Genomic DNA, 24,426 nt, shown 5'->3' with positions numbered 1-24,426 from the left:
GGCTCCCGGTACGGCAATGCCTCAATTTTAAAATTCTCATCCTAGTGTTTAAATCCCTCCATGGCACTCTTGCCCGAGTCAGAAGGTTGTGGGTTTAAGTCCCACTCCAGAGACTTGAACAGAAAAATCTAGGCTGACACCCAGTGTAGTACTGAGGGAGTGCTGCACTGTCAGAGGTGCCGTCTTTCGGATGAAACGTTAAACCGAGACCCCATCTACTCTCTCAGGTGGACGTAGAAGAGCAGAGCAGTTATCCCCGGTGTCCTGGCCAATATTTATCAATCAATATCACTAAAAAATTATTTGGTTATTATCGCATTGCTGTTTGTGGGAAATCGGCTGCTGCGTGCCTACTGAAGAGAACGGGGATGAGATGGCCTGAACTGCTTGTTCCAGCAGCTGGTTGTTTTTCTGGGGAATAATGAGCGGCTCCACAGCAGAAATGAAAATAAAGCTACGATATCTTATCCTCTAGCATAGATCAGTGGAGAGTTTGTTGCTATTTAAGGTCATCCTTTAAGCTCATCATTTCTCAGTTAAACCCTCTGTTCTCATTAGTTTTCCCTTACAGAATCTTACAGTACAGGTGGCTGCCATTTGGCCGATCGTGCCTGGACCTGCTCTTTGAAAGAGCTCTCCAATTAGCCCTACTCTTTCTCAATAGCCCTGCAAATTTTTCCTTTTCAAGTATCCAATTACCTTTTGAAAGATATTGAATCTGCTTCCTCCACGCTTCAGGCAGTGCATTCCAGATCATAACAATTTGCTGCGTAAAAAAAAATTCTCCTGTGCCCCCGTTTTTTTTTTGCCAATTATCTTACATCTGCGTCCTCTGGTTACGGACCCTCCTGCCAGTGGAAACAGTTTCTCTTTATTTACTCTATCAAAACCCTTCATGATTTTGAACACCTCTATTAAATCTTCACTTAATCTTCTCTGCTCAAAGGAGAACAACCCCAGATTCTCCAGTATCCTCCATAAAACTGAAGTCCCTCAACCATGGTACCATTCCAGCAAATCTCTTCCATATGCTCTCCAAGGCCTCGACATCTTTCCTAAAGTGTGGTGCCCAAAATTGGATACAATACTCCAGCTGGGACCTAACTAGTGATTTATAAAGGTTTAGCATAACTTACACCTATAGCCCAGTTGGGAACAGTCTCACTAAGTCAGAAGGCTGTGCATTTAAGTCCCACTAAAAGCTTGAACACATCATGAACTTGTCCGACACTTCAGTGCAGTGCTGAGGGAATGCAGAACTGACAGGAGTGCTGTCTTTCAGATAAGATATTAAATTGAAGCCCCATCTGCCTATTCAGACAAAAGTAAAAGATCCTGTAGCATTATTTGAAAAGTAGGGAGTTCTCCCGGAGTCCATACTCAACTAACATTAGTTAAAAACAGATTATCTGGTCATTCACTCATTTGCTGTTTATGGGACCTTGCAGTGTGCAAACTGGTTGTCGCAACAGTGGCTGCACGCCAAAAGTAACTCATTGATTGTAAAGCAGGATTGTCCAATATGCTTGCCATGTGTGGCTATTTGGGAACCCAGGTGCGACTAATTGCATTTTTAATTAGTAAATGATAATGAGTAATTGACACTGTCCTTGGGTTTATGGTCTCAATACTCATTCGTATGCATGTGTACTTTGTGCGTTTGTTTGTAAAACGGCAAGATGGAAAGCAGAGAGTGTTCTTTGATCGTTGTATCTGCTTTACTTCCTTGGTCACTGCTTATTGGTTATTTGCAAGTCTACATTCTCAACAATAACTGAGGAAGTCCAAGTCTTGCTCACAACTGCTGGACAAAAACCTAGAAGCTGCACCAAGATGTTTGGTGTCTAATGAATTGATGGCAGAATTCCAAACTTTGGTGAAAAAGACTGCAAAGTTTAACACTGAACGTTGACAGGTGCTTGTTAAGTAAATATATGCGTTAAGTGCATTTACCCGTCTTGTCCGAGTATGTGTAAGCCGGTTCCTACTGAAGTTAGTGCATGTGGCTATACTGGTGTCACTGTAGTTTCACTAGTCAGAGATTTCTATTGGACAACACTGTTGCAAAGGAACAACAACAGAAAATGCTGGAAAAATTCAGCAGGCCAGGCAGCATACGTGGAGGGAGAAAAAGAGTTAACGTTTCAGGTCGAAGACCTTTCGTCAGAACTGGAAAAAAGCAGGAAAAATAGATTTTAAAGCAAGTTTAGGGGCTGGGCAAAGGGGGAAGGGGATGAAAGAACAAAAGGGAAGGTCAGTGATAGGATAGAAAGCAGGAGAGATTAAGAGACATTCAGAGATATTCAAGGCAAGAGGAGGTGGTAATGGGACAGGTTAAGGAACAAAGGATGGCTCTAGATGGAGTGTGAATTGCGCTGGCAGAATGAAGGACAGCTGCCATGTGGGAGGGAGAAAAGGGCCAAACAAAAAGTGTGGATAAAAAAAAAAGTGATAGGGGCCGAGGTTATGATCTGAAATTGTTGAACTCTATGTTGAGTCCAGAGGGCTGTAAAGTGCCTAATCGAAAGATGAGGTGCTGTTCCTCGAGCTTACGCTGAGCTTCTGTGGAACAATGCAAGAGGCCGAGGACGGTGAGGTCTGAGTGGGAATGGGGCGGTGAATTAAAGTGACAGGCGGCCGGAAGCTCGAAGCCCTTCCCCTTCGCTCGGCACCTTCCCGTGCAAGTGCAGGAGATGCCACACATGCCCTTATACCTCCCCCCTTCCCACTGTCCAGGGCCCCAAACACCTCTTCCAGGTGAAAGCGCGATTTACTTGTACTTCTTGCAATTTAGTATACTGTATACTTGGCTCACGATGCGGCCTCCTCTACATTGGGGAGACAACGCAGATTGGGTGACCGCTTTGCAGAACACCTCCGTTCAGTCCGTAAGGGGGACCCCGAGCTTCCGGCCGCCTGTCACTTTAATTCACCGCCCCATTCCCACTCAGACCTCACCGTCCTCGGCCTCTTGCATTGTTCCACAGAAGCTCAGCGTAAGCGCGAGGAACAGCACCTCATCTTTCGATTAGGCACTTTACAGCCTTCTGGACTCAACATAGAGTTCAACAATTTCAGATCATAACCTCGGCCCCGATCATATATATATTTTTTTTTTTTATCCACACTTTTTGTTTGGCCCTTTTCTCCCTCCCACATGGCAGCTGTCCTTCATTCTGCCAGCGCAATTCACACTTCATCTAGAGCCATCCTTTGTTCCTTAACCTGTTCCATTACCATCTCCTCTTGCCTTGAATATCTCTGAATGTCTCTCAATTTCTCCTGTTTTCTATCCTATCACTGACCTTCCCTTTTGTTCTTTCATCCCCTCCCCCTTTTCCCAGCCCCTAAACTTGCTTTAAAATCTATTCCATTTCCTGCTTTTTTCCAGTTCTGACAAAAGGTCTTCGACCTGAAACGTTAACTCTGTTTCTCTCTCCACCGATGCTGCCTGGCCTGCTGAGTTTTTCCAGCGTTTTCTGTTATTTCAGATTTCCAGCATCCGCAGTATTTTGCTATTGTATTACTGTTGCAAAGGACTTAGGGTTGTCCTAAGGATGTGGCAAGATGCTATATAATGCCAGTTCTTCTCTTTATTCTTTCTAAAACGAATGCTATAGTCCTACCTGAGTAGGGTCTACCTCCCCCTGGATAATATTGAGAATGGCGATGTAGCAATGGTTAGTTTGTCTGTCTCTGCCAGTGGACACCATCACATTCTTCGGTTGCAACAGTCTTCGCATGACGTCCAGAACCGTTGTTTTACGCACACTTGCGACCTAAGAACAAAACATACACCAGGTTTTAAAAACGGACTTGCCCCATTCCATCTCTCACGTTTGAATAGAATCAGTTTGAATAGTAATAGCACATCGCTACCATTATATAGACTCCAAAAATAACACAAGACCCACAGGCTTCTCATTAAACAGTGCTGAATATGCAAATATATCTTAATAACTTGCACAGTCTACAAGGCAGCTAGGTCTTTGTAGCTTCAATGTACTTTCTCCCTCTGAATTTTCCGCCTACATTGCAAATACACTCTCCAAAAGATCTTCCCTGAATCCTCATTGTTGGCATCAAGACTGTAAAAATCCTCTCCTCCCTCGGTTTCCCCTTCCTGCTCAGCTTTTAAAACTCAAGCTTAGCACCAGTTAATCAATACTTCCTGATTTACCTCATCTTTTAACTCTGTTCAACCTTGGTGGTGTCCTGTATGGCAGACACAACTCTGTATCTGGTTTCCCAATACAAAAAAATCTCCACTCACATGCACAATCCGCAGATCTGTAAAAAGCAAACCACTGCAACACTGCATAAGAAAGATAGCAAAATACTGCGGATGTTGGAAATCCGAAATAACAACAGAAAATGCTGGAAAAACTCAGCAGGTCAGGCAACATCCGTGGACAGAAATTTGAGTTGACGTTTCGGGTCGAACCCTTCTTCAAAGCTGGAAAGAAAAGATGGATCGGAGGCAGGGCTGCGATCGGACAAAAGAATAAAAGAAACAAAAGAAGTAAAAAAGAGACAATGAAAGGTGTTAGAAGCTAGACGAGATGGTAATAGGCTGAGATTGGGTGTAAAGTGTACTGGCAGGGCAAGAGATAGCTGCCAGGTGTGAGAGCGAAACAAAAGGAAAGGTTGGGGGGAGGGGGGGGGGGAAAAGAGAGTGGGGGAAGGAGTGGAAAAATTACAAGAAAAAATGAAATAGGGGCCGAGGTTATGATCTGAAGAAGGGTCAAACCCGAAACGTCAACTCAAATTTCTCTCCACGGATGTTGCCTGACTTGCTGAGTTTTTCCAGCATTTTCTGTTGTTATTTCGGATTTCCAACATCTGCAGTATTTTGCTATCGTATGATCTGAAATTGTTGAACTCGATATTGAGTCCGGAAGGCTGCAGAGTGCCTAATCGGAAGATGAGGTGCTGTTCCTCGAGTTTACGTTGAGCTTCCGTGGAACAATACAAGAGGCCAAGGATGGTGAGGTCCGAGTGGGAATGGAGCGTTGAATTAAAATGACAGGCGACCAGAAGCTCAGGGTCACCCTTCCGAGACACCCTAGTCCACTCCTCTATCACCCCAAACAGCCCTTCCCCTTCGCCTGGCACCTTCCCGTGCAAGCGGAGGAGATGTAACACCTGCCCCTATACTTCCCCCCCTTCCCACTGTCCAGGGCCCCAAACACCCCTTCCAGGTGAAACAGCGATTTACTTGTACTTCTTGCAATCTAGTATACTGTATTCGCTGCTCACGATGCTGTCTCCTCTACATTGGGGAGACCAAACGCAGATTGGGTGACCGCTTTGCGGAACACCTCCGTTCAGTCCGTAAGGGTGACCCCGAGCTTCCGGTCGCCTGTCATTTTAATTCACCGCCCCATTCCCACTCGGACCTCACCGTCCTTGGCCTCTTGTATTGTTCCACGGAAGCTCAACGTAAACTCGAGGAACAGCACCTCATCTTCCGATTAGGCACTTTACAGCCTTCCGGACTCAATATCGAGTTCAACAATTTCAGATCATAACCTCGGCCCCTATTTCATTTTTTCTTGTAATTTTTCCACTCCTTTCTCCCCACCCCCCTTGCCTTTTGTTTCGCTCTCACACCTGGCAGCTTTCCCTTGCCCTGCCAGTACACTTTACACCCAATCTCAGCCTATTACCATCTCGTCTAGCTTCTAACACCTTTCATTGTCTCTTTTTTACTTCTTTTGTTTCTTTCATTCTTTTGTCCGATCGCAGCCCTGCCTCCAATCCATCTTTTCTTTCCAGTTTTGAAGAAGGGTTCGACCCAAAACGTCAACTCAAATTTCTGTCCACGGATGTTGCCTGACCTGCTGAGTTTTTCCAGCATTTTCTGTTGTTATACTGCATAAGAAACAAAGTGGTCCCTCCCAGAGCTGGTACAGGTAATACAAAGTGTTGCTCTAAAAGGCAAGGTTACAATATGGGCCCAGGAATGCTGAAAGCACTTACCATAAATCTGCATCACGGACTTGCACTTTAAAAAAAAGTATTTTTTCCAAGATTGCACAAAGCAAACCTGTATGCTTTTCATTTACCGAGGCACATGTACTTGGCTGAAGTAAGTCAAGGACATCTCCTTACAGCGAGTTCAAATCATTGTTACTGAAACTACCAAACTTTTGCTTAAGCTGGTAGACTCCAGTTAAATCCTAATCAGTGTCTGGCTTTCAAATTTATTACTGACATGATTTGATTGACTGCTGAGGGGGTGTTAATACCCATTCGCCTCAGCCTGCTCATGACTGAGAAATAGCTTGCATTAATGTAATGTACATCCTGCAAAGCAGTTAAGCTTAATTGTTAACTTTGTGAAGAATGGAACTTTATCGATTATTTTTAGATATAGGATCATTATTAAAGACCCCTTCAATTGTGAGTGGTTATGGTTAAATGGCACTGCTGGATATGTAGCGATGGAGAAATGCTTTATTCACAACACTGCGTTAGTGGATCAAAAAACAAAATTAGGCTTTTTGAAGTATTTAAGATTTAATTAAAGGGAAAAGGTGCTTTCAGCACTGATTTTTAAAAATAGGTGCCAAATTTAACAAAAACACTATGCTCATTTTGATGTATATAATTGAAGCTGTACTGCTAATAAGTGAATACTTTGCAGGAAAAGCAACTATATATAATTGCAGAAACACACATCAGTTGGGAACATGCTTTCACGGCCTCAGCAACTTGGTTCCCATCCTTCGGTCAAATACATGACATCTCTAAACATCTGGGTTAGATAAGCCTGGGTCAGGGGTAAAAGTATGAGCCCTACAATACCTCCCCTGATGAGCAGCTCTGTGTGTTCTAAGGTGCAGGCCTGTGTGAAGAGTTAATTCCCAGCATGATTAACCTCATGTACATCACTGAGCCCATCATACATCAGTGTAACAAATCTCTCCAGCAATGTAAAATCCTCAAATGTGACTGTGATTTTCAGGAAAAGTGTAGGAATGCTCTGGAAAAGCATTCCAAGTTGTCCAACTAGTTTTTAAGCTAGCAAAACACAAGACTAGGTTACTCTGTAAAGGCGTAAGATGTAGGAATGGCCGGTGACTTTTGAGGGCCAATTACTCTACCAATTTTATGGAGAGTTATAATCAGTTTTAAAAGCAACTCCAAAGTTCATCAATGTGCGGTTTGACACTGGTCAATGAAAGGACATCTGCCCCTATTGAATAAATCATTTTGCAAACCCTTCTGACGCAAGAGGTGAGAATGCTACCAAGTGAGCCAAACTGACACTCATACTTTTCATTGGACGCATCAGTAAATTTCTTTTACATGTTTCTTTTCCACCAGCAGGGCTGGTCACTTCTGGACCAGTGTGTATCCATTCTCTCAGAACATCAGAGTCGGACAAGCTGCTCCCTTAAATCTCTCAGCAAGGGTATTGTTCCATTGAATGGGTGGCCGGTATTCGGGGAAATTTATACTATATCTTACTGACAACAATGGTGCCTGCCAAAATTTCTGAACACAAATCTGGAAACTTGCCTTCTAAACTTACCCTGTCTGTAACATGCAAACAAGAAAACATGCAGGAAGTTGGACTAAATTTTCAGCATCCTGAGTGAAGTCTGTCTGTTGCACAAGCAAGAGAATTGTGACCGCTGATGAAAACAGTCAACCTTTTATATATAAATGTACAACTCAAACTACTTTTTGCTTTCTAATATTTCTAGATTTCTAGGCATTTAAGTGTTCATGTGTCAGCACAAGCAATTCACTGCCTCTAGCTGGCCTCCCACCAGAGGTTTCTAATAGGCATGTGAAAATGTTCAGTACCACAAAGTATTGTGCAGAATTCAGGCATAGTCTGGACCTTAACAGCTGCTGTAATCTGTCAGTCATTCTTAAAACATGCAAAACTGGTCACGTGCAGGTCCTTTAAGGGAACTGCGGTTTGCAAACTCAACCACCCAGTATCACCCACCCAACACTTTGCTATTCAGCAATTCTGCAGTCAGTCTTTGAAAGGGGCTAAATCAAAGACATCAGACCAAACCAAACAATAAAGAAAAACAGCTTCAAATGCACAACACAAAAGATTGTTCAAGAGTAAGAAAGAGTAGAGAGATTAACACACACACACTGCACTTCAGTATACCCGCTTGGAAAACAAGCTTCTTGCACGTTTTCGTCTCTCTGCAACATCCTAGATGAATATAATTGTACATTAAATACTTGTTAACTAAAACAATGCCCTGTATAAGCGTTCAGGATCTAGCACTGGTGCATTAAATACTACGCCAGAAACTTTCCTACATTGACTACACTTCAAAAAGTACTTCATTGGCTGTAAAGCGCTTTGGGCCGTCCGGCCGTCATGAAAGGCGCTACAGAAATGCAGGTCTTTCTTTGAAACTTCCTCGGAGACATGGGATGTTTTTCTACTTTAAAGGCGCTATATAAATGCACATTGTTGTTGAGCCTGGGGCAGAGTGCACTGTAAAGGGGGGGGGGGGGGGGGAAAAAGAGGACAGGTGGGAGGCGGGTATTTCCTCTGGGGAGAGGGGCGAGCAGTAATTTCAGTGTAATAATATAACAAAAGGAGATGGGCCCAGCAGGATGGCATCGTCCACTGGAATTCCTGTTGCTCACACTGGCAGGATACCGGTGTTCACTAGAGTGGAGCTGCAGACGTGGGACTTCCAGGCTGGGTTCAATGCACAAAATACAACAGTTTGGCCACTATTTAACTGGCCTTTTTATAAAGGAAGCCAATTTCAAATTTGCTTACATTTGAGGCAAGTTTAGTGCTGACATAGCTGGCAAACATAACATTATCCTGCACCATCATGCTGATACTGGGCTGTGCACCTGTCACTTGGAGGTACAGGAAACTCTCGATTTACCGGCACCCAAACAACCGGAAATCTCGGTTAACCGGCAAAATTCAGGAGTAGGTTCAGTGAAGTTTTTCTTCATATTAGTGGCCGTTTCTTGATTCTTGGCTGTGTAATCGGGGGTTCCTGCACTTGTTGCTAAGCAACAGGGACGCTTGGTCTGTGGCCGGGCTTTCTGCACCTGTTGCTAAGCAACAGGGAAGCCTGGATTTGTTGCTGTGTACGGAGCTCTCGTACCTTTTAACTATAACTCTCTGTAATCCGGACTTTGATAAACCGGCACCACGCCGGTCCCGTCGATGCCCGATAAAAAAAGTTTCCTGTAGAATGGGAACTACATCAGTTCTGAAATATATATATAAAAATTTTAAAATGCTTATTTAAGAGAGACACTATCATACCAGGATGATAGCAATATTATAGACACAGCAAAGCTGCTGTCATAGCAACAGGTTGCCCAAAGTAAGCCACTAGCAGTTTCCATAGCTTGTACAATATTTGAATATTTAAAATTAGCACGATTGAAAACAAATATGGCTTGACGTGCTGTGCAATGTGGAATGGACGAGGGCACTGTCCCTTTAAGATATGGTGCACTGTCACAATGGATGTAATCAAAAATCAATTAAATATTACTGTTAGATTAATAACCACTTAACTAAACTGGAGTCTAATCACAGCAAAGATGCATTATCAATCAACACATACCGACTGGTCTGTGGTAAGTGGAGTGTAGCCAGTCATAAGGAAGTGAAGTCTAGGAGTGGGAATGAGGGATGCAATCAGTCCGATCAGATCATTGTTCATGTATCCAGGGTACCTCAGTGTGGTGGTACTTGCAGACATGATGGTGGAAACCTATTAAAGAAATCACACAGCAATATCTGTAACTAAAGAGTGCTTCCAGCAGATCATGTTAACCCATCAAAAGTTCTGGCTAAGTGTATCTTAATTAAAGAGGCAGAGCTAATGGCAATGATTGTGTTGGGAAGCAGGAACTGGACACTCCCATTCCTCATTAAAACAAACGTAGGGACATAACTGTAAAGGACCAGAAAAAGCAGTGTGGTAATTTTGGCTGTTCCCAAAATATCTACTCAATACTTTCAAGTTTTCCCATTATATCTGCCTCCCTGTGCAGACAATTCCACATGTTCAATGTCAAATGTTCTATGCCTCAGCCGTGGCTCAGTGGTAGCACTCGCGCCTCAGCGTCAGAAGGTCATGGGTTCAAGCCCCACTCCAGAGACTTGAGCAGAAAATCTAGGCTGACACCGAGTAAAAGATCCCATGGCATAATTTCAAAGAAGTGTAGGGAAATTCTCCCTGATGTCCTGGCAAATATTTATCCCTCAACCAACATCAATAAAAAAACTATCTGGTTTGTGGGACCTTGTGTGCAAATTGGCCACTGTGCTTCCTACAGCAGTGACTATACTTCAAAAGTGGACTTGAGTATACAGGGCATCATTTCAAAGTTTGCAGATGACATGAAAAATGTAGTAAACAGTGAGGAGGATAGTAACAGGCTTCAGAAGACAGACTGGTGAAATGGGCAGACACATGGCAGATACAAATTAACAGAGAGAAATGTGAAGCGATGCATTTTGGTAGGAAGAATGAGGAGAGGCAATATGAACTAAATGGCACAAAGTTAAAGGGGTTGCAGGAACAGAGAGACCTGTGGGTGTATGTACACAAATCTTTGACAGTGGCAGGACAAGTTGAGAAGGCTGTTAAAAAAGCACATGGGATCCTTGGCTTTATTAATAGAGGCACCTTTATAAAACACTGGTTAGGCCCCAGCTGGAGTATTGTGTTCAATTCTGAGCACCACACTTTAGGAAGGATGTTGAGGCCTTAGAGAGGGTGCAGGAGAGATTATTTACTGGAATGGTATTGGGGAATGGGGGTCTTCAGTTATGTGGAGAGACTGGAAAAGCTGGGGTGGTTCTCCTTAGAGCAGGGGAGGTTAGGAAGAGATTTGATAGAGGTGTTCAAAATCATGAAGGGTTTTGATAAAATGAGAAACGGTTTCCAATGGCAGAAGAGTCGATAACCAGAGGGCACAGATTTAAGGTGATTGGCAAGAAAACCAGAGGCGACATGAGGAAAAACTTTATGTAACGAGTGGTTAGGATTTGGAATACACTGCCTGATAGTAGCCTTCAAAAGGGAAGTAGTAAATACTCAGGAGAAAAAGTTGCAGGAATATGAGGGAAGAGCAGGACTAACTGGATTGCTCTTCGAAAGAGCTGGTGCAGACCCGATGGGCCGAATGGCCTCCTTCTGTGCTGTACTATTCTATGATTCTTGCAGGACATGACAACACACTTAATACGATTCTTAAATTCTTAATAGTCTGCTCCAGCTGAGTTATACTTATGCCTCCATCTCTCCTCTTCCTCCTCCACCACCCCATAGTGCTACATGCCTGCTTCAAGGAATGCTTTATCAATGCCCGATAATACATCCCATCCAGAACAATGAGCATTAGCCTTTACCTACCAGCTGGTTGATCTGAGAGAAGGAGGGGTTCTGAATATGCAGTCTGTCTGTTGCAATCCGATTCAGTGCTGTGTTGTCAAGAACAACCTTAAAAACCAAAACAGCGGCGCTTTAATGACCTGCGCAATGCAACATACCATTCTATCTCCTCTCCAGAGCTTGGTGCATGACACGACTCCCTCCAGACACTATTGCACCAAGTCCAACCATTCCGCCTATGGTCACTTACCACACAGTCTGCGTTCTGAGTCAGTCTCTTCAGTGTCAGGAGCGAGTTATAAGGCTGCACTACTACATCACTCATCTCATCCTGATTAGGGAACACAGAGTAGGTCTGTACTAGCTTCTTTGGGTACCTGTAGGGATTTAACACAAATACTTATGAGCATTCTGAACAATTTTCTAAAACTTTTAGAATATTCAGACTTTTACACTCAGTTTACCAAACGAAACACTACATGAATCTCATACAAGTCCTGCTACCTATTCACAAAAGATTGGCCAAGGAAACTTGTGCAGTACTGACAAGCTATGACCATTTCCCCATTCCCCAGCTAGAGGAAGCGGCACAGAATGTCAAGATTGCCTGCTGGAGGAACAGGCAGTGTGGAGAGGCCCAGACACCTGGCCAGAGCTAAATAAACTGTGTGCGCCCGCAACGGTGTCCATCATCCCAGTTGGTGGAAGGGATCTAGTGTGTTAAGGGGCCCCAGCCCATCTAACCCATTCTCCTCAGCTGGAGGGAAGGGGGGGAGTGGGAGGAGAGAGGGAAAAGGTAAGACATTGAATAGCACACTCAGACATGAGAAATATCTCAAATGCTTCAGATAAATGATTTCTGAAGTACAATCAGTGCAGCGTGTAGACACAGATTAGATGGTGAATCTTGAGCTATTTTGGCCGTTGTCAAGCTGTTGCCAAGCAATGAAATTATAAATTCCTTTAGCGGACATCCTTCAATGACTAAGATGAAAGGACCGAGTGTAATGTATCCAAGTTTGTTGATGATACAAAGCTAGGTGGGAAAGTAAGCTGTGAGAAGTACACAAAGAGGCTGCAAAGGGATATAGCCCAGTTAAGTGACTGGGCAAAAAGGATGGAGTGTAATGTGTGGAAATGTGAAATTATCCACTTTGATAGGATGAATGGCAAAGCAGAATATTTTTTGAAAGGTGAGAGACTAGTGAATGTTGGTATTTGGGTATCCATGTACACAAATTACAGAAAATTATTATACAGGGCACTGGCGAGATCAAACCTGGATCACTGTGCACAGTTTTGGTTTCCTTACCGAAGGAAGGATATACTTGCCTTAGAGGGGGTGCTACAAAGGTTTACTAGATTGATTCCTGGGATGAGAGGGCTGTCCTATGAGAAAAGATGGAGTAGAATGGGCCTGAATTCTCTGGAGTTTAGAAGAATGAGAGGTGATCTCATCGAAACATATAAAATTCTTAGGGGGCTTGACAGGGCAGATGCTGAAAGGCTGTATCCCCTAGCTGGAGAGTCTCGAACTAGGAGTCACAGTCTCAGGATAAGGGGTCGGCCAATTAGGACTGAGACGAGGACAAATTTCTTCACACGGAGGGTTGTGAATCTTTGGAATTCTCTACCCCAGAGGGTTGTGGATGTTCAGTCGATGAGTATATTCAAGACTGAGATCGATAAATAGCTCGAGCAGAGCTTGGAGACAGAGTAATCGCAAGCGGAGTGGATGAATTTGGTGATAGTAGGAATCCGTGGAGGAGGAAGGCGGTTTCTCACGTCTAACTCAAAAGGAGGATTCCAAGTTAAGTATCTAGATATCTAATACAGTATATAGTTTCTTTGTGTTTAGTATCTCTGCAGTTCCTGTTAAACTTGAGTAAATTTGTCTTTTTTCTCTCTAAGTTAGGTCAGTGGGTTAAACTAAAGTTTAGTTAGTAGTCTATTAAATAGAGGCATGGCAGGGCACCTTGGTCCCGTCAAATGCACATCCTGTGCCAAGTGGAAAGTCCAGGATATGCCTCGTGTCCTGTACAACCACATGTGCAGGAAGTGTAGTCAGCTGGAGGAGCTCAAGCACTGGGTTTTGGAGCTTGAGCAACGGCTGGCTTCATTGCAGTGCATCCGCGAGGCTGAGCGCTTCGTGGATAGCACGTTTCAGGAGGTGGTCACCCCACAGGCAGAGAGGGAATGGGTGACTGCCAGACAGACAAGGAAGAACCAGGCAGGCAGTGCAGGAGACCCGAGTCCATCTTGCTCTCCAACCGGTATTCTGTTCTGAGCGGACCCGTGTGTGGAGCGAGGAGCGCGGCGGAGGATAAAAGCGGCGGCAGTAGCGAGGCCCAACCAGAGCGGACATGTGTGTAGAGCGAGGAGTGTGGCGGAGGATAAAAGCAGCGGCAGAAGCAAAGCACGACCAGAGCGGACCTGTGTGTGGAGCAAGGAGCGCGGCGGAGGATAAAAGCGGCGGCAGTAGCGAGGCCCAACCAGAGCGGACATGTGTGTAGAGCGAGGAGTGTGGCGGAGGATAAAAGCAGCGGCAGAAGCGAGGCACGACCAGAGCGGACCTGTGTGTGGAGCAAGGAGCGCGGCGGAGGATAAAAGCGGCGGCAGAAGCGAGGCCCGACCAGAGCGGACCAGTGTGTGGAGCGAGGAGCGCGGCGGAGGATAAAAGCAGCGGCAGAAGCGAGGCCCGACCAGAGCGGACCTGTGTGTGGAGCGAGGAGCGCGGCGGAGGATAAAAGCAGCGGCAGAAGCGAGGCCCGACCAGAGCGGACCTGTGTGTGGAGCGAGGAGCGCGGCAGAGGATAAAAGCGGCGGCAGAAGCGAGGCCCGACCAGAGCGGACCTGTGTGTGGAGCGAGGAGCGCGGCGGAGGATAAAAGCGGCGGCAGAAGCGAGGCCCGACCAGAGCGGACCTGTGTGTGGAGCGAGGAGCGCGGCGGAGGATAAAAGCAGCGGCAGAAGCGAGGCCCGACCAGAGCGGACCTGTGTGTGGAGCGAGGAGCGCGGCGGAGGATAAAAGCAGCGGCAGAAGCGAGGGATACCAACTCAGCAGCGGGAGAGAGAGGTAAAAAGTAATCAAAGTGTGATGTCACCAGGAAGCAGGTAAGTGATTGGTTGGTGAGTATTTCTCTATTTTTAAACTTTAACTCTGTGATTTATAGTTACTAAGCTCTCTCTGGTGTAGCGGGGACTGTTGGTAAACCATTTAACTGTAGTGTAATTAGTGGGATTGATTGATTGATTTAATTTAAATTCAATTAATTAAAGGGTAAGTCATGGCAGGACAGCCCGGCCACATGGTATGCTCCTCCTGCGATATGTGGGAGCGCAGGGACACTTCCTGTTTACCCTGACAACTACATGTGCAGGAAGTGCATTCAGCTGCAGCTACGGACAGACCGCATTGCGGCGCTGGAGCTGCAATTAGATGTATATTGGAGCGTTCGCGATGCTCGGGACATCGTGAATAGCACTTTTACAGAGTTGGACACACCGCAGGTAGAGGTTGGGCAGGAAGGGAATGGGTGACCAACAGGCAGAGTACTAGGCGCAGGCAGGAAGTGCAGGGGTCCCCTGTGGACATCCCCCTCTCAAACTGAGTGCTGTTGGTGGGGATGGCTCATCAGAGGAAAGCAACAGCAGCAGCCAACTTCCTGGCACCAGGGGTGGCTCTGCTGCACAGCACAGGAAGAAAAAGAGGGGTAGAGCTATCTTAATAGGGGATTCTATTGTAAGGGGAATAGATAGGCGTTTCTGCAGCCGCAAACGAGACTCCAGGATGGTGTGTTGCCTCCCTGGTGCAAGGGTCAAGGATGTCTCAGAGCGGCTGCAGAACATCTTGGAAGGGGAGGGTGAACAGCCAGTTGTCGTGGTGCATATAGGCACCAACGATATAGGTAAAAAGCGGGATGAGGTCCTAAAAGCAGAATATAGTGAGTTAGGAGGTCAATTTAAAAATAGGACCTCAAAGGTAGTAATCTCAGGATTGCTACCAGTGCCACGTGCTAGTCAGAGTAGAAATAGAAGGATATTTCAGATGAATACGTGGCTAGAGGAATGGTGCAAGGGGGAGGGATTCAAGTTCCTGGGACATTGGAACCAGTTCTGGGGGAGGTGGGACCAGTTCAAACCGAATGGTTTGCACCTGGGCAGGGCTGGAACCAATGTCCTAGGGAGAGTGTTTGCTGGTGCTCTGGGGGAGGGTTTAAACTAAAATGGCAGGGGGTTGTGAACCTGAGCAGGGAGACAGAGGAAAGGGAAACAAGGATAAAAGCAAAAGATAGGAAGGAGAAAAACAAAAGTGGCAGAGAAATCAACGGTTTAAATCAAACGTGGCCACAGAAAATAATAATTCGAATAGTTCCAAGAGCGTTAAAAAAACAAGCCTGAAGGCTTTGTGTCTTAATGCGAGGAGCATTCATAATAAGGTGGATGAATTGGCTGCGCAAATAGAGGTAAACGAATATGATTTGGTTGGGATTACGGAAACGTAGCTCAAGGATGGCCAAGGCTGGGAACTCAACATCCAGGGGTATTCGATATTCAGGAAAGATAGGCAAAAAGGAAAGGAGGTGGGGTAGCATTACTGGTTAAAGAAGGGATTAACACAATTGTAAGGAAGGATATTAGCTCTGATGATGTGGAATCTGTATGGGTAGAATTGAGAAATACTAAGGGGCAGAAAACGTTAGTGGGAGTGGTATATAGACCTCCAAACAGTAAGGCGGAGGTTGGGGATGGCATTAAAAGGGAAATTAAAGAAGCGTGCAATAAGGGCACAGCAGTCATCATGGGTGACTTTAATCTACATATAGATTGGGCTAACCAAATTAGTAACAATACTGTGGAGGAGGAATTCCTGGAGTGTTTACGGGATGGTTTCCTGGACCAATAGGTCGAGGAACCAACCAGAGATCAGGCCATCTTAGACTGGGTATTATGTAACGAGAAAGGATTAATTAGCAATCTAGTTGTACGAGGCCCCTTGGGTCGGAGCGATCATAATCTTTCAAGATAAATATATTCCACTGAGGAAAAAGGGGAATAAAAGAAGACAGCCATCCGTGGCTTAGTAAAGTAATAAATGATAGAATCCGATTGAAAACAAGGGCATATAAAGTAGCCAAATCTAGTGGGAGGATAGAAGATTGGGAAGCATTTAAAAGCCAGCAAACAATAACTAAAAGATTAATTGAGAAAGGGAAGATAGATTGTGAAAGTAAACTAGCAAAAAATATAAAAACAGATAGCAAGAGTTTCTACAGCTATATAAAAAGAAAAAGGGTGGCTAAAGTGAACGTTGGCCCCTTAAGAGGACGGGACCGGGAAATTAGTGGTGGGGAACATGGAGATGGCAAAGACGCTGAACAAATATTTTGTATCAGTCTTTACAGTAGAGGACACTAAAAATATCCCAACACTGGACAAACAGGGGGCAATGGGGGGGGGGGGGGGGGAGGAGCTAAAGACGATTAAAATCACTAAGGAGATGGTACTCAGTAAAATGGGACTTAAGGTGGATAAATCCCCCGGACCTGATGGCCTACATCCTAGGGTCTTGAGAGAAGTGGCGGTAGGGATTGTGGATGCATTGGTGATTATTTTCCAGAACTCCCTGGACTCAGGAAAGGTCCCGGCAGATTGGAAAACTGCTAATGTAACACCCTTATTTAAGAAGGGAAGTAGACAAAAAGCTGGAAACTATAGACCAGTTAGCCTAACATCTGTGGTTGGCAAAATGTTGGAGTCCATTATTAAGGAAACAGTAACAGAGCATTTGGATAAACATAATTTAATAGGACAGAGTCAGCATGGTTTTATGAAGGGGAAGTCATGTTGACAAATTTGCTCGAATTCTTTGAGGATGTAACATACAGGCCCCGATTTTCGGCTTGTGTGGGGAATGGTCGGATTTCCCCGAATGTGGGGTTTCTGACACACATAAAAAAGTGTCAGCCAGCTCCACGCAATTTTCCCTCAATTGGCCAATTAATTCCCAGCATGTGGGAAGCCTTGCTAAGTGTCCAATTCGAGTCAGAAATCCCCACACTATGATGTCATCATTCGCGGTGCTTTCAAAGTGTCCAGCAAGCTTCTCCACCTCTGCAGGCTTCTCAACCACTCTTGCACAATGGCAGAGGAGCCTGCACCAGCTGCTGCCAGCGGCAGAGGCCGAGCTGCCTTCAAATTCGACGAGGCTTCACTGCAGGCATTATTGGATGGGGTTAGGGCCCACAGGGAGGTCCTCTTCCCTAGGTCAGGGAGGAAGAGGCCTTCCACTGAGACCAATGCTGCATGGATGCAGGTGTCAGCAGATGCCAACTCGCTGGGAGTCACCAGAAGAATCTTGGCATTACATCTCTATCTCCTTCCTTTACTCCCCCACAGTACCATCCAGAGCCCCCGTCCTCACTGTGGAGGGGGGAAGAGGCTGTGCAGCCAGACTGGTGTTTCACAGCTCACAAGTGAGCCTCAGCAGATTCTGGAGACAGGGACAGCAGTGGAGAGTCCTCGTCGGAGGGCGCAGGACTCTGCCAGCTCAGCTCAGCTGCGCTGCATGTCAACCCTCTGCCTCTGGGTCCATCCACAAGAGAAGAGGTGATGGATCTCCATGCACAGATGCAGCAGTCTCTGGCAGGTTTTGTCTCCAGGGTCGCTGCGAGTGTGGAGCGAATGGAGGAGTCCATAGCGACCATGAGCAGAGCCTTTGTGGAGTCATTGGCGCATGAACGCATCACCATGGAAAGGTTGGCAACCTCCATGCAGGAGATAACTCGCCAGGGTACGGAAAACATGGTGAGTGCTCATAAGAGAATGGCATCTCTTGAGGAGCGTTGACCATCTGTTGAACAGAGAAACCAGATCTTCATGGAAGTCCTTCTGAGTAGGACTGCCAGTGCAGAAACGGGTCCCACTGGCCCCCTAAAGCGCAGCAAGGTGCTCTCAAGCCACTTCCAAGCGCTGGCCCCTTCTGGCCTGTGCAGCTTCAGGTGAGTGAGCAGCAGCCTCGTGCTCCTGGTGCTCATCCTGCTGTTCCTGGTTCTGCTGCTGCCACCTCTGCTGTTGGAGATCCTCTAATGCCAGGAAGGGAAGGTACCAAAGGCCTCCCATGCTTCTGGCAGATGCCTCCGTTGAGGAGGTGCTGAGTTAGAGTGGTGAAAGGGGCTTCCCAGGAGCTCACACTGAAGAAGTGTGTGAGGCTCCAACTTTCTACAGCTGCTCCTAAGGCTTCAAATAGTTCCCCCAAGCCTTGATCAACAAGGTCCTGCAGCCTGCAAATGCTGCCTCTTTAAATCTCTTCAGCCCTCAGCGACCTGCTGCTGCTGCAAGCAAGCCAGCTGTTTTCACGCCACCTCTCAGCGGCGGGGTTCCCCGCAGGCGGGTTTCAGGTGGGGAAAGCCCCAAAGTCGCAACGGCACGGGAAAATCCACTTCAACAAGCAGATAATTGCTCGTTAGTGCTCAGATGACCAGTCCCGCCAGCGGCGGCCGGGACTGAAGCGGGGCGCGCGGAAACGGCAGTCCGAAAGTCGGACGGGGCGGGGAATCAGGCGGGGGGGGGGGCCCGACCCGCTTTTTTGGCCCCCGGCTGCATGAAAAGCCACCTGACGGCAGCCAGAAAATCGGGGCCACAGGGTGGATAAAGGGGAACCAGTGGATGTGGTGTATTTGGACTTCCAAAAGGCATTTGACAAGGTTCCACACAAAAGATTACTGATCAAGATAAGAAATCACAGGATTGGGGGTAATATACTGGCATGGGTGGAAGATTGGCTATCTAACAGAAAACAGAGAGTTGGGATAAATAGTTCATTCTCGGGCTGGCAATCAGTAACTAGTGGTGTTCCGCAGGGGTCAGTGCTGGGACCCCAACTCTTTACAATCTATATTAACGATTTGGATGAAGGGACCGAGTGCAACATATCCAAGTTTGCCGACGATACAAAGATGGGAGGGAAAGCAGTGAGTGAGGAGGACATAAAAAACCTGCAAAAGGACATAGACAGGCTAAGTGAGTGGGCAGAGATTTGGCAGATGCAATATAATGTTGGAAAGTGTGAGGTTATGCACTTCGGCAGAAAAAAATCAAAGAGCAAGTTATTATCTAAATGGAGAGAAACTGCAAAGTGCTACAGTACAAAGGGATCTGGGGGTCCTGGTGCATGAAACACAAAAAGTTAGTATGCAGGTGCAGCAGGTGATCAGGAAGGCCAATGGAATCTTGGCTTTTATTGCAAGGGGGATGGAGTATAAAAACAGGGAAGTCTTGCTGCAGTTATACAGGGTACTGGTGAGGCCACACCTGGAATACTGTGTACAGTTTTGGTTTCCATATTTAAGAAAAGATATACTTGCTCTCGAGGCGGTTCAGAGAAGGTTCACTCGGTTGATTCCGGAGATGAGGGGGTTGACGTATGAGGAAAGGTTGAGTAGGTTGGGACTCTACTCATTGGAGTTCAGAAGAATGAGAGGCGATCTTATCGAAACATATAAGATTGTGAGGGGGCTTGATCGGGTGGATGCGGTGAGGATGTTTCCACTGATGGGTGAGACTAGAACTAGGGGGCATAATCTTAGAATAAGGGGCTGCTGTTTCAAAACTGAGATGAGGAGAAACTTCTTCACTCAGAGGGTGGTAAATCTATGGAATTTGCTACCCCAGAGAGCTGCGGAAGCTGCGACATTAAATTAATTTAAAATGGAGATAGACAGTTTCCTAGCAGATAAGGGAATTAGGGGTTACGGGGACAGGGCAGGGAAGTGGACATGAGTCTAGATTCGGATCAGCCATGATCCTATTGAATGGCGGCGCAGGCCCGAGGGGCTGTATAGCCTACTCCTGCTCCTACTTATGTTATGATCGAATTCTTCATTAAGATGGAGAATGAAGTAGTTGACTCAGAGACTAGGGTCCTAAATTTAAATAAAGGAAACTACGATGGTCTGAGGAGCGAGTTGGGTAGGATTGATTGGGGAATGTCACTCAAAGGGTTGACGGTGGATAGGCAATGGCAAACATTCAAAGACCGAATGGATGAACTACAGAATTTGTTCATCCCAGTTTGGCATAAAAATAAAACAAAAAAGGTGACTCAACCGTGGCTAACAAGGGAAATTAGGGATAGCATAAGATCCAAGGAGAGGACATATAAATTGGCCAGAAAAAGCAATAATCCTGAGGAGCAGTTTAGGATTCAACAAAGGAGGACAAAGGGATTAATTAAGAAGGGGAAAATAGAATATGAGAGTAAGCTTGCAGGGAACATAAAAACTGACTGTAGAAGCTTTTATAGATATGTGAAGAGAAAAAGATTGGTGAAGTCAAGCGTAGGTCCCTTGCAGTCAGAATTTATAATGGGGAACAAAGAAATGGCAGACCAACTAAATACATATTTTGGTTCTGTCTTCACAAAGGAGGACACAAATAACCTCCCAGAAATGTCGGGGAACATAGGGTCTGATGAAAGGGAGGAACTGAAAGAAATCAGTATTTGTAGGGAAATGGGGTTAGGAAAATTGATGGGACTGAAGGCCGATAAATCCCCAGGGCCTGATAATCTACATCCCAGGGTACTTAAGGAAGTGGCCCTAGAAGTAGTAGATGCATTGCTGGTCATCTTCCAGAACTCGATAGACTCTGGAACAGTACCCATGGATTGGAGGGTAGCTAATGTTACCCCACTATTCAAAAAAGGTGGTAGAGAAAAAGTGGGGAATTACAGACTGGTAAGTCTGACATCGGTAGTGGGGAAAATGCTAGAGTCCATTATAAAAGATGTAATAGCAGAGCACTTGGAAAGCAGTGACAGGATCGGACAAAGTCAGCATGGATTTACAAAAGGTAAATCGTGCTTGACTAATCTACTGGAATTTTTTTGAGGATGTTACTGGCAAAATAGATAAGGGAGAACCAGTGGATGTGGTGTATTTGGACTTTCAGAAGGCTTTCGATAAGGTCCCGCATAAGAGATTAGCATGCAAAATTAAGGGACGTGAGATTGGGGGCAAGGTATTGACTTGGATAGAAAGCAAAGAGTTGGAATAAACAGGTCGTTTTCCGAGTGGCAGGCAGTGACTAGTGGGGTACCGCAAGAATCGGTCCTAGGACCCCAGCTGTTCACAATATATATTAATGATCTGGACGAGGGAATTGGATGTAATATCTCCAAATTTGCAGATGATACAAAGCTGGGTGGGAGGGTATGCTGTGAGGAGGATGTCGTGAAACTCCAGTACAATTTGGACAGGTTGGGTGATTGGGCAGAAACATGGCAAATGCACTATAATGTGGATAAATGTGAGGTTATCCACTTTGGTGGCAAAAACAGGAAGGCAGACTATTATTTGAATGGCAATAGATTGGGAGAAGGGGAAGTGCAGAGAGACCTGGGTGTTCTTGTGCACCAGTCGCTGAAGGTAAGCATGCAGGTGCAGCAGGCGGTTAAGAAGGCAAATGGTATGGTGGCCTTCGTAGCAAGAGGGTTCGAGTACAGGAACAAGGATGTCTTGCTACAGTTGTACAGGGCCTTGGTGAGACCACACCTTGAGTATTGTGTGCAGTTTTGGTCGCCTTATCTGAGGAAGGACGTTCTTGCCATGGAAGGAGTGCAGCGAAGATTCACCAGGCTGATACCTGGGATGGCAGGAATGACATATGAGGAGAGATTGTGTCGATTGGGCTGAAACTCACTGGAGTTTAGAAGATTGAGAGGGGATCTCATCGAAACCTATAAAATTCTGTCAGGCCTGGACAGACGATGCAGGAAGGATGTTTCCGATGGCCGGGGAGTCCAGAACCAGGGGTCATAGTCTAAGGATAAGGGGTAGGACATTTAGGACTGAAATGAGGAGAAATTTCTTCACCCAGAGAGTGGTGAACCTGTGGAATTCTCTGCCACAGAGGGCGGTGGAGGCCAGTTCATTAAATATATTCAAGAAGGAGTTGGATATATTTCTTAAGGCTAAAGGGATCAAGGGATATGGGGAGAAGGCAGGGACAGGGTACTGAATTTGGATGATCAGCCATAATCTCACTGAATGGCGGAGCAGGCTCGAGGGGCTGAATGGCCTACTCCTGCTCCTATCTTCTATGTTTCTGTATGTTACTGGTGAGGGCGATGATTCCTATGGGGAGTACAGCCAGAACCAAGTCCACAGTACCATGGGTGGCTCAGCTGTACAGGAGTAGTGAGGGGGTGGGAGGTGGTGAGGGAGGAAGGTCAAAAAAGCAATAGTGGTAGGGGATTCAATAGTTAGGGGAACAGACAGGCGTTCCTGCGGCCGCAGATGTGACTCCGGGATGGTATGTTGCCTCCCTGGTGTCAGGGTCAAGGATGTCACTGAGCGGCTGCAGGACATTCTGAGGGGGGGTGGGGAGTGGGGGGGGGAAGGGTGAGCAGCCAGAGGTGGTGGTCCATATCAGTACCAATGACATAGGTAGAAAGAGGAATGAGGTCCTGCAGGCAGATTTTAGGGAGCTAGGAAAGAGATTAATAAGCAGGACCTCAAAAGGTAGCAATCTCCAGATTACTCCCGGTGTCACACGCTAGTGAGTACAGAAATAGGAGGATAGAGCAGATGAATGCGTGGCTGGAGAGATGGTGCAGGAGGGAGGGCTTTAGATTCCTGAGGCATCTGGGGGGGGGTGGGACATATACAAGCCGGATGGATTGCACCTCAACAGGACCGGGACCAATATGCTCGTGGAGAGATTTGCTCGTGCTGTTGGGGAGGGTTTAAACTAGCTTGACCGGGGGATTGTAACCTGAATGTAGATTCAGAAGGGAAAGAAGCAAAGCTGGAAATGGAAGGCAGTAAATTACTAAATGAGTTTGGAAGGCAGAGGAAGCAAATGCTAGAAAATAGACAACAAAGGGATTTGGCAGTGCTTATAATGGTATATACTTCAATGCAATGAGTCTAGTGAATAAGGCAGATGAGCTGAGGGCAGAGAGAGACATGTGGAAGTATGATATCATAGCTATTACTGAAACATGGCTGAAAGGGCAGGAATGGCAGCTCAACATTCCTGGTTACAAAGTTTTCAGATGAGATGGAGGGGGAGGGTCGCAATATTGGTTGAAGAAACAATTAGAGGAGGGATGATAGTTAGAAGGATCATCAAATGAGGCCATATGGGTTGAAATGAAGAACAAAAAAGGGGCAATTACACTGCTGGGAGTGTACTATAGACCCCCAAATAGTCAACAGACAGAAGAGCAAATATGTAGGCAAATTTCTGAGAAGTGCAAAAACAATAGGGGCAGTAATAGTCGGGGATTTCAACTACCATGACATTAACTGGGATAGAATCAGTATAAAAGGTATAGAGGGCACAGAATTCTTAAAATGCATTCAGAACTTTTTTAGCCAGTATGTAGCAAGCCCAACAAGAGAGGGGGTGGTTCGGGACTTAGTTTTAGGGAATGAAGCTGGGCAGGTGGAAGGGGTATCAGTGGGAGAGCATTTTGGGGGTAGTGATCATAATTCAGTTAGATTTAGCGTAGTTATGGAAAAGGATAAAGTTAGATCAGAGTAAAAGTTCTCAATTGGGGAAAGCTCAATTTTACAAATCTGAGATGTGATTTAACCAAAGTGGACTGGAAACAGCTCCTTGAAGGTAAATCAGTGTCAGAGCAGTGGGAGGCATTCAAGGAGGAGATAGTGAGGGTTCAGAGCAAATATGTTCCCACAAAGAAAAAGGGTGGGACTAACAAATCTAGAGGTCCCTGGATGTCAAGGGGCATACAGGGAGGGATAAAGAGAAAAAGGGAAGCTTATGCCAGGTACCAAGACCTAAATACTGCAGAAAACCTAGAGGAGTATATAAAGTGCAGGGGAGAAATTAAAAAGGAAATTAGGAAAGCAAAGAGAGAGCATGAAAAAGCATTGGCAAGTAAAACCCAAAGATGTTTAATAAATACATAAAGAGCAAGCGGATAACTAAAGAGGCGGAAGACGTGGGTATGGTTCTTAATGAATACTTTGCATCTGTCTTCACAAAAGAGAGGGACAATGTAGACATTGTAGTTAAGGAGGAGGTGTGTGAAA

At 45.8% G+C, this 24,426-nt stretch overlaps 1 protein-coding gene across 1 annotated transcript in view; it reads right to left on the bottom strand.

Annotated features, from left to right (window-relative positions):
- Nucleotides 1-24,426, bottom strand: part of LOC147100943 (tubulin gamma-1 chain-like) — a 91,486-nt gene that overhangs the window by 20,343 nt on the left and 46,717 nt on the right. Inside the window, exons 4-7 of the mRNA XM_085966008.1 lie at nt 11,617-11,743; nt 11,388-11,474; nt 9,588-9,737; nt 3,627-3,779 (exon numbers count right to left, since the gene is read on the bottom strand). Coding sequence (XP_085822134.1) covers nt 3,627-3,779; nt 9,588-9,737; nt 11,388-11,474; nt 11,617-11,743 — 517 coding nt within the window. The remainder of the gene's footprint in view (nt 1-3,626; nt 3,780-9,587; nt 9,738-11,387; nt 11,475-11,616; nt 11,744-24,426) is intronic.

The sequence above is a fragment of the Somniosus microcephalus genome, chromosome 24 (genome assembly GCF_052327205.1).
Source record: "Somniosus microcephalus isolate GS21.2 chromosome 24, FLI_Smic_1.0, whole genome shotgun sequence".
Classification (NCBI taxonomy): domain Eukaryota; kingdom Metazoa; phylum Chordata; class Chondrichthyes; order Squaliformes; family Somniosidae; genus Somniosus; species Somniosus microcephalus.
This window is presented reverse-complemented; position numbering and strand designations above follow the sequence as displayed.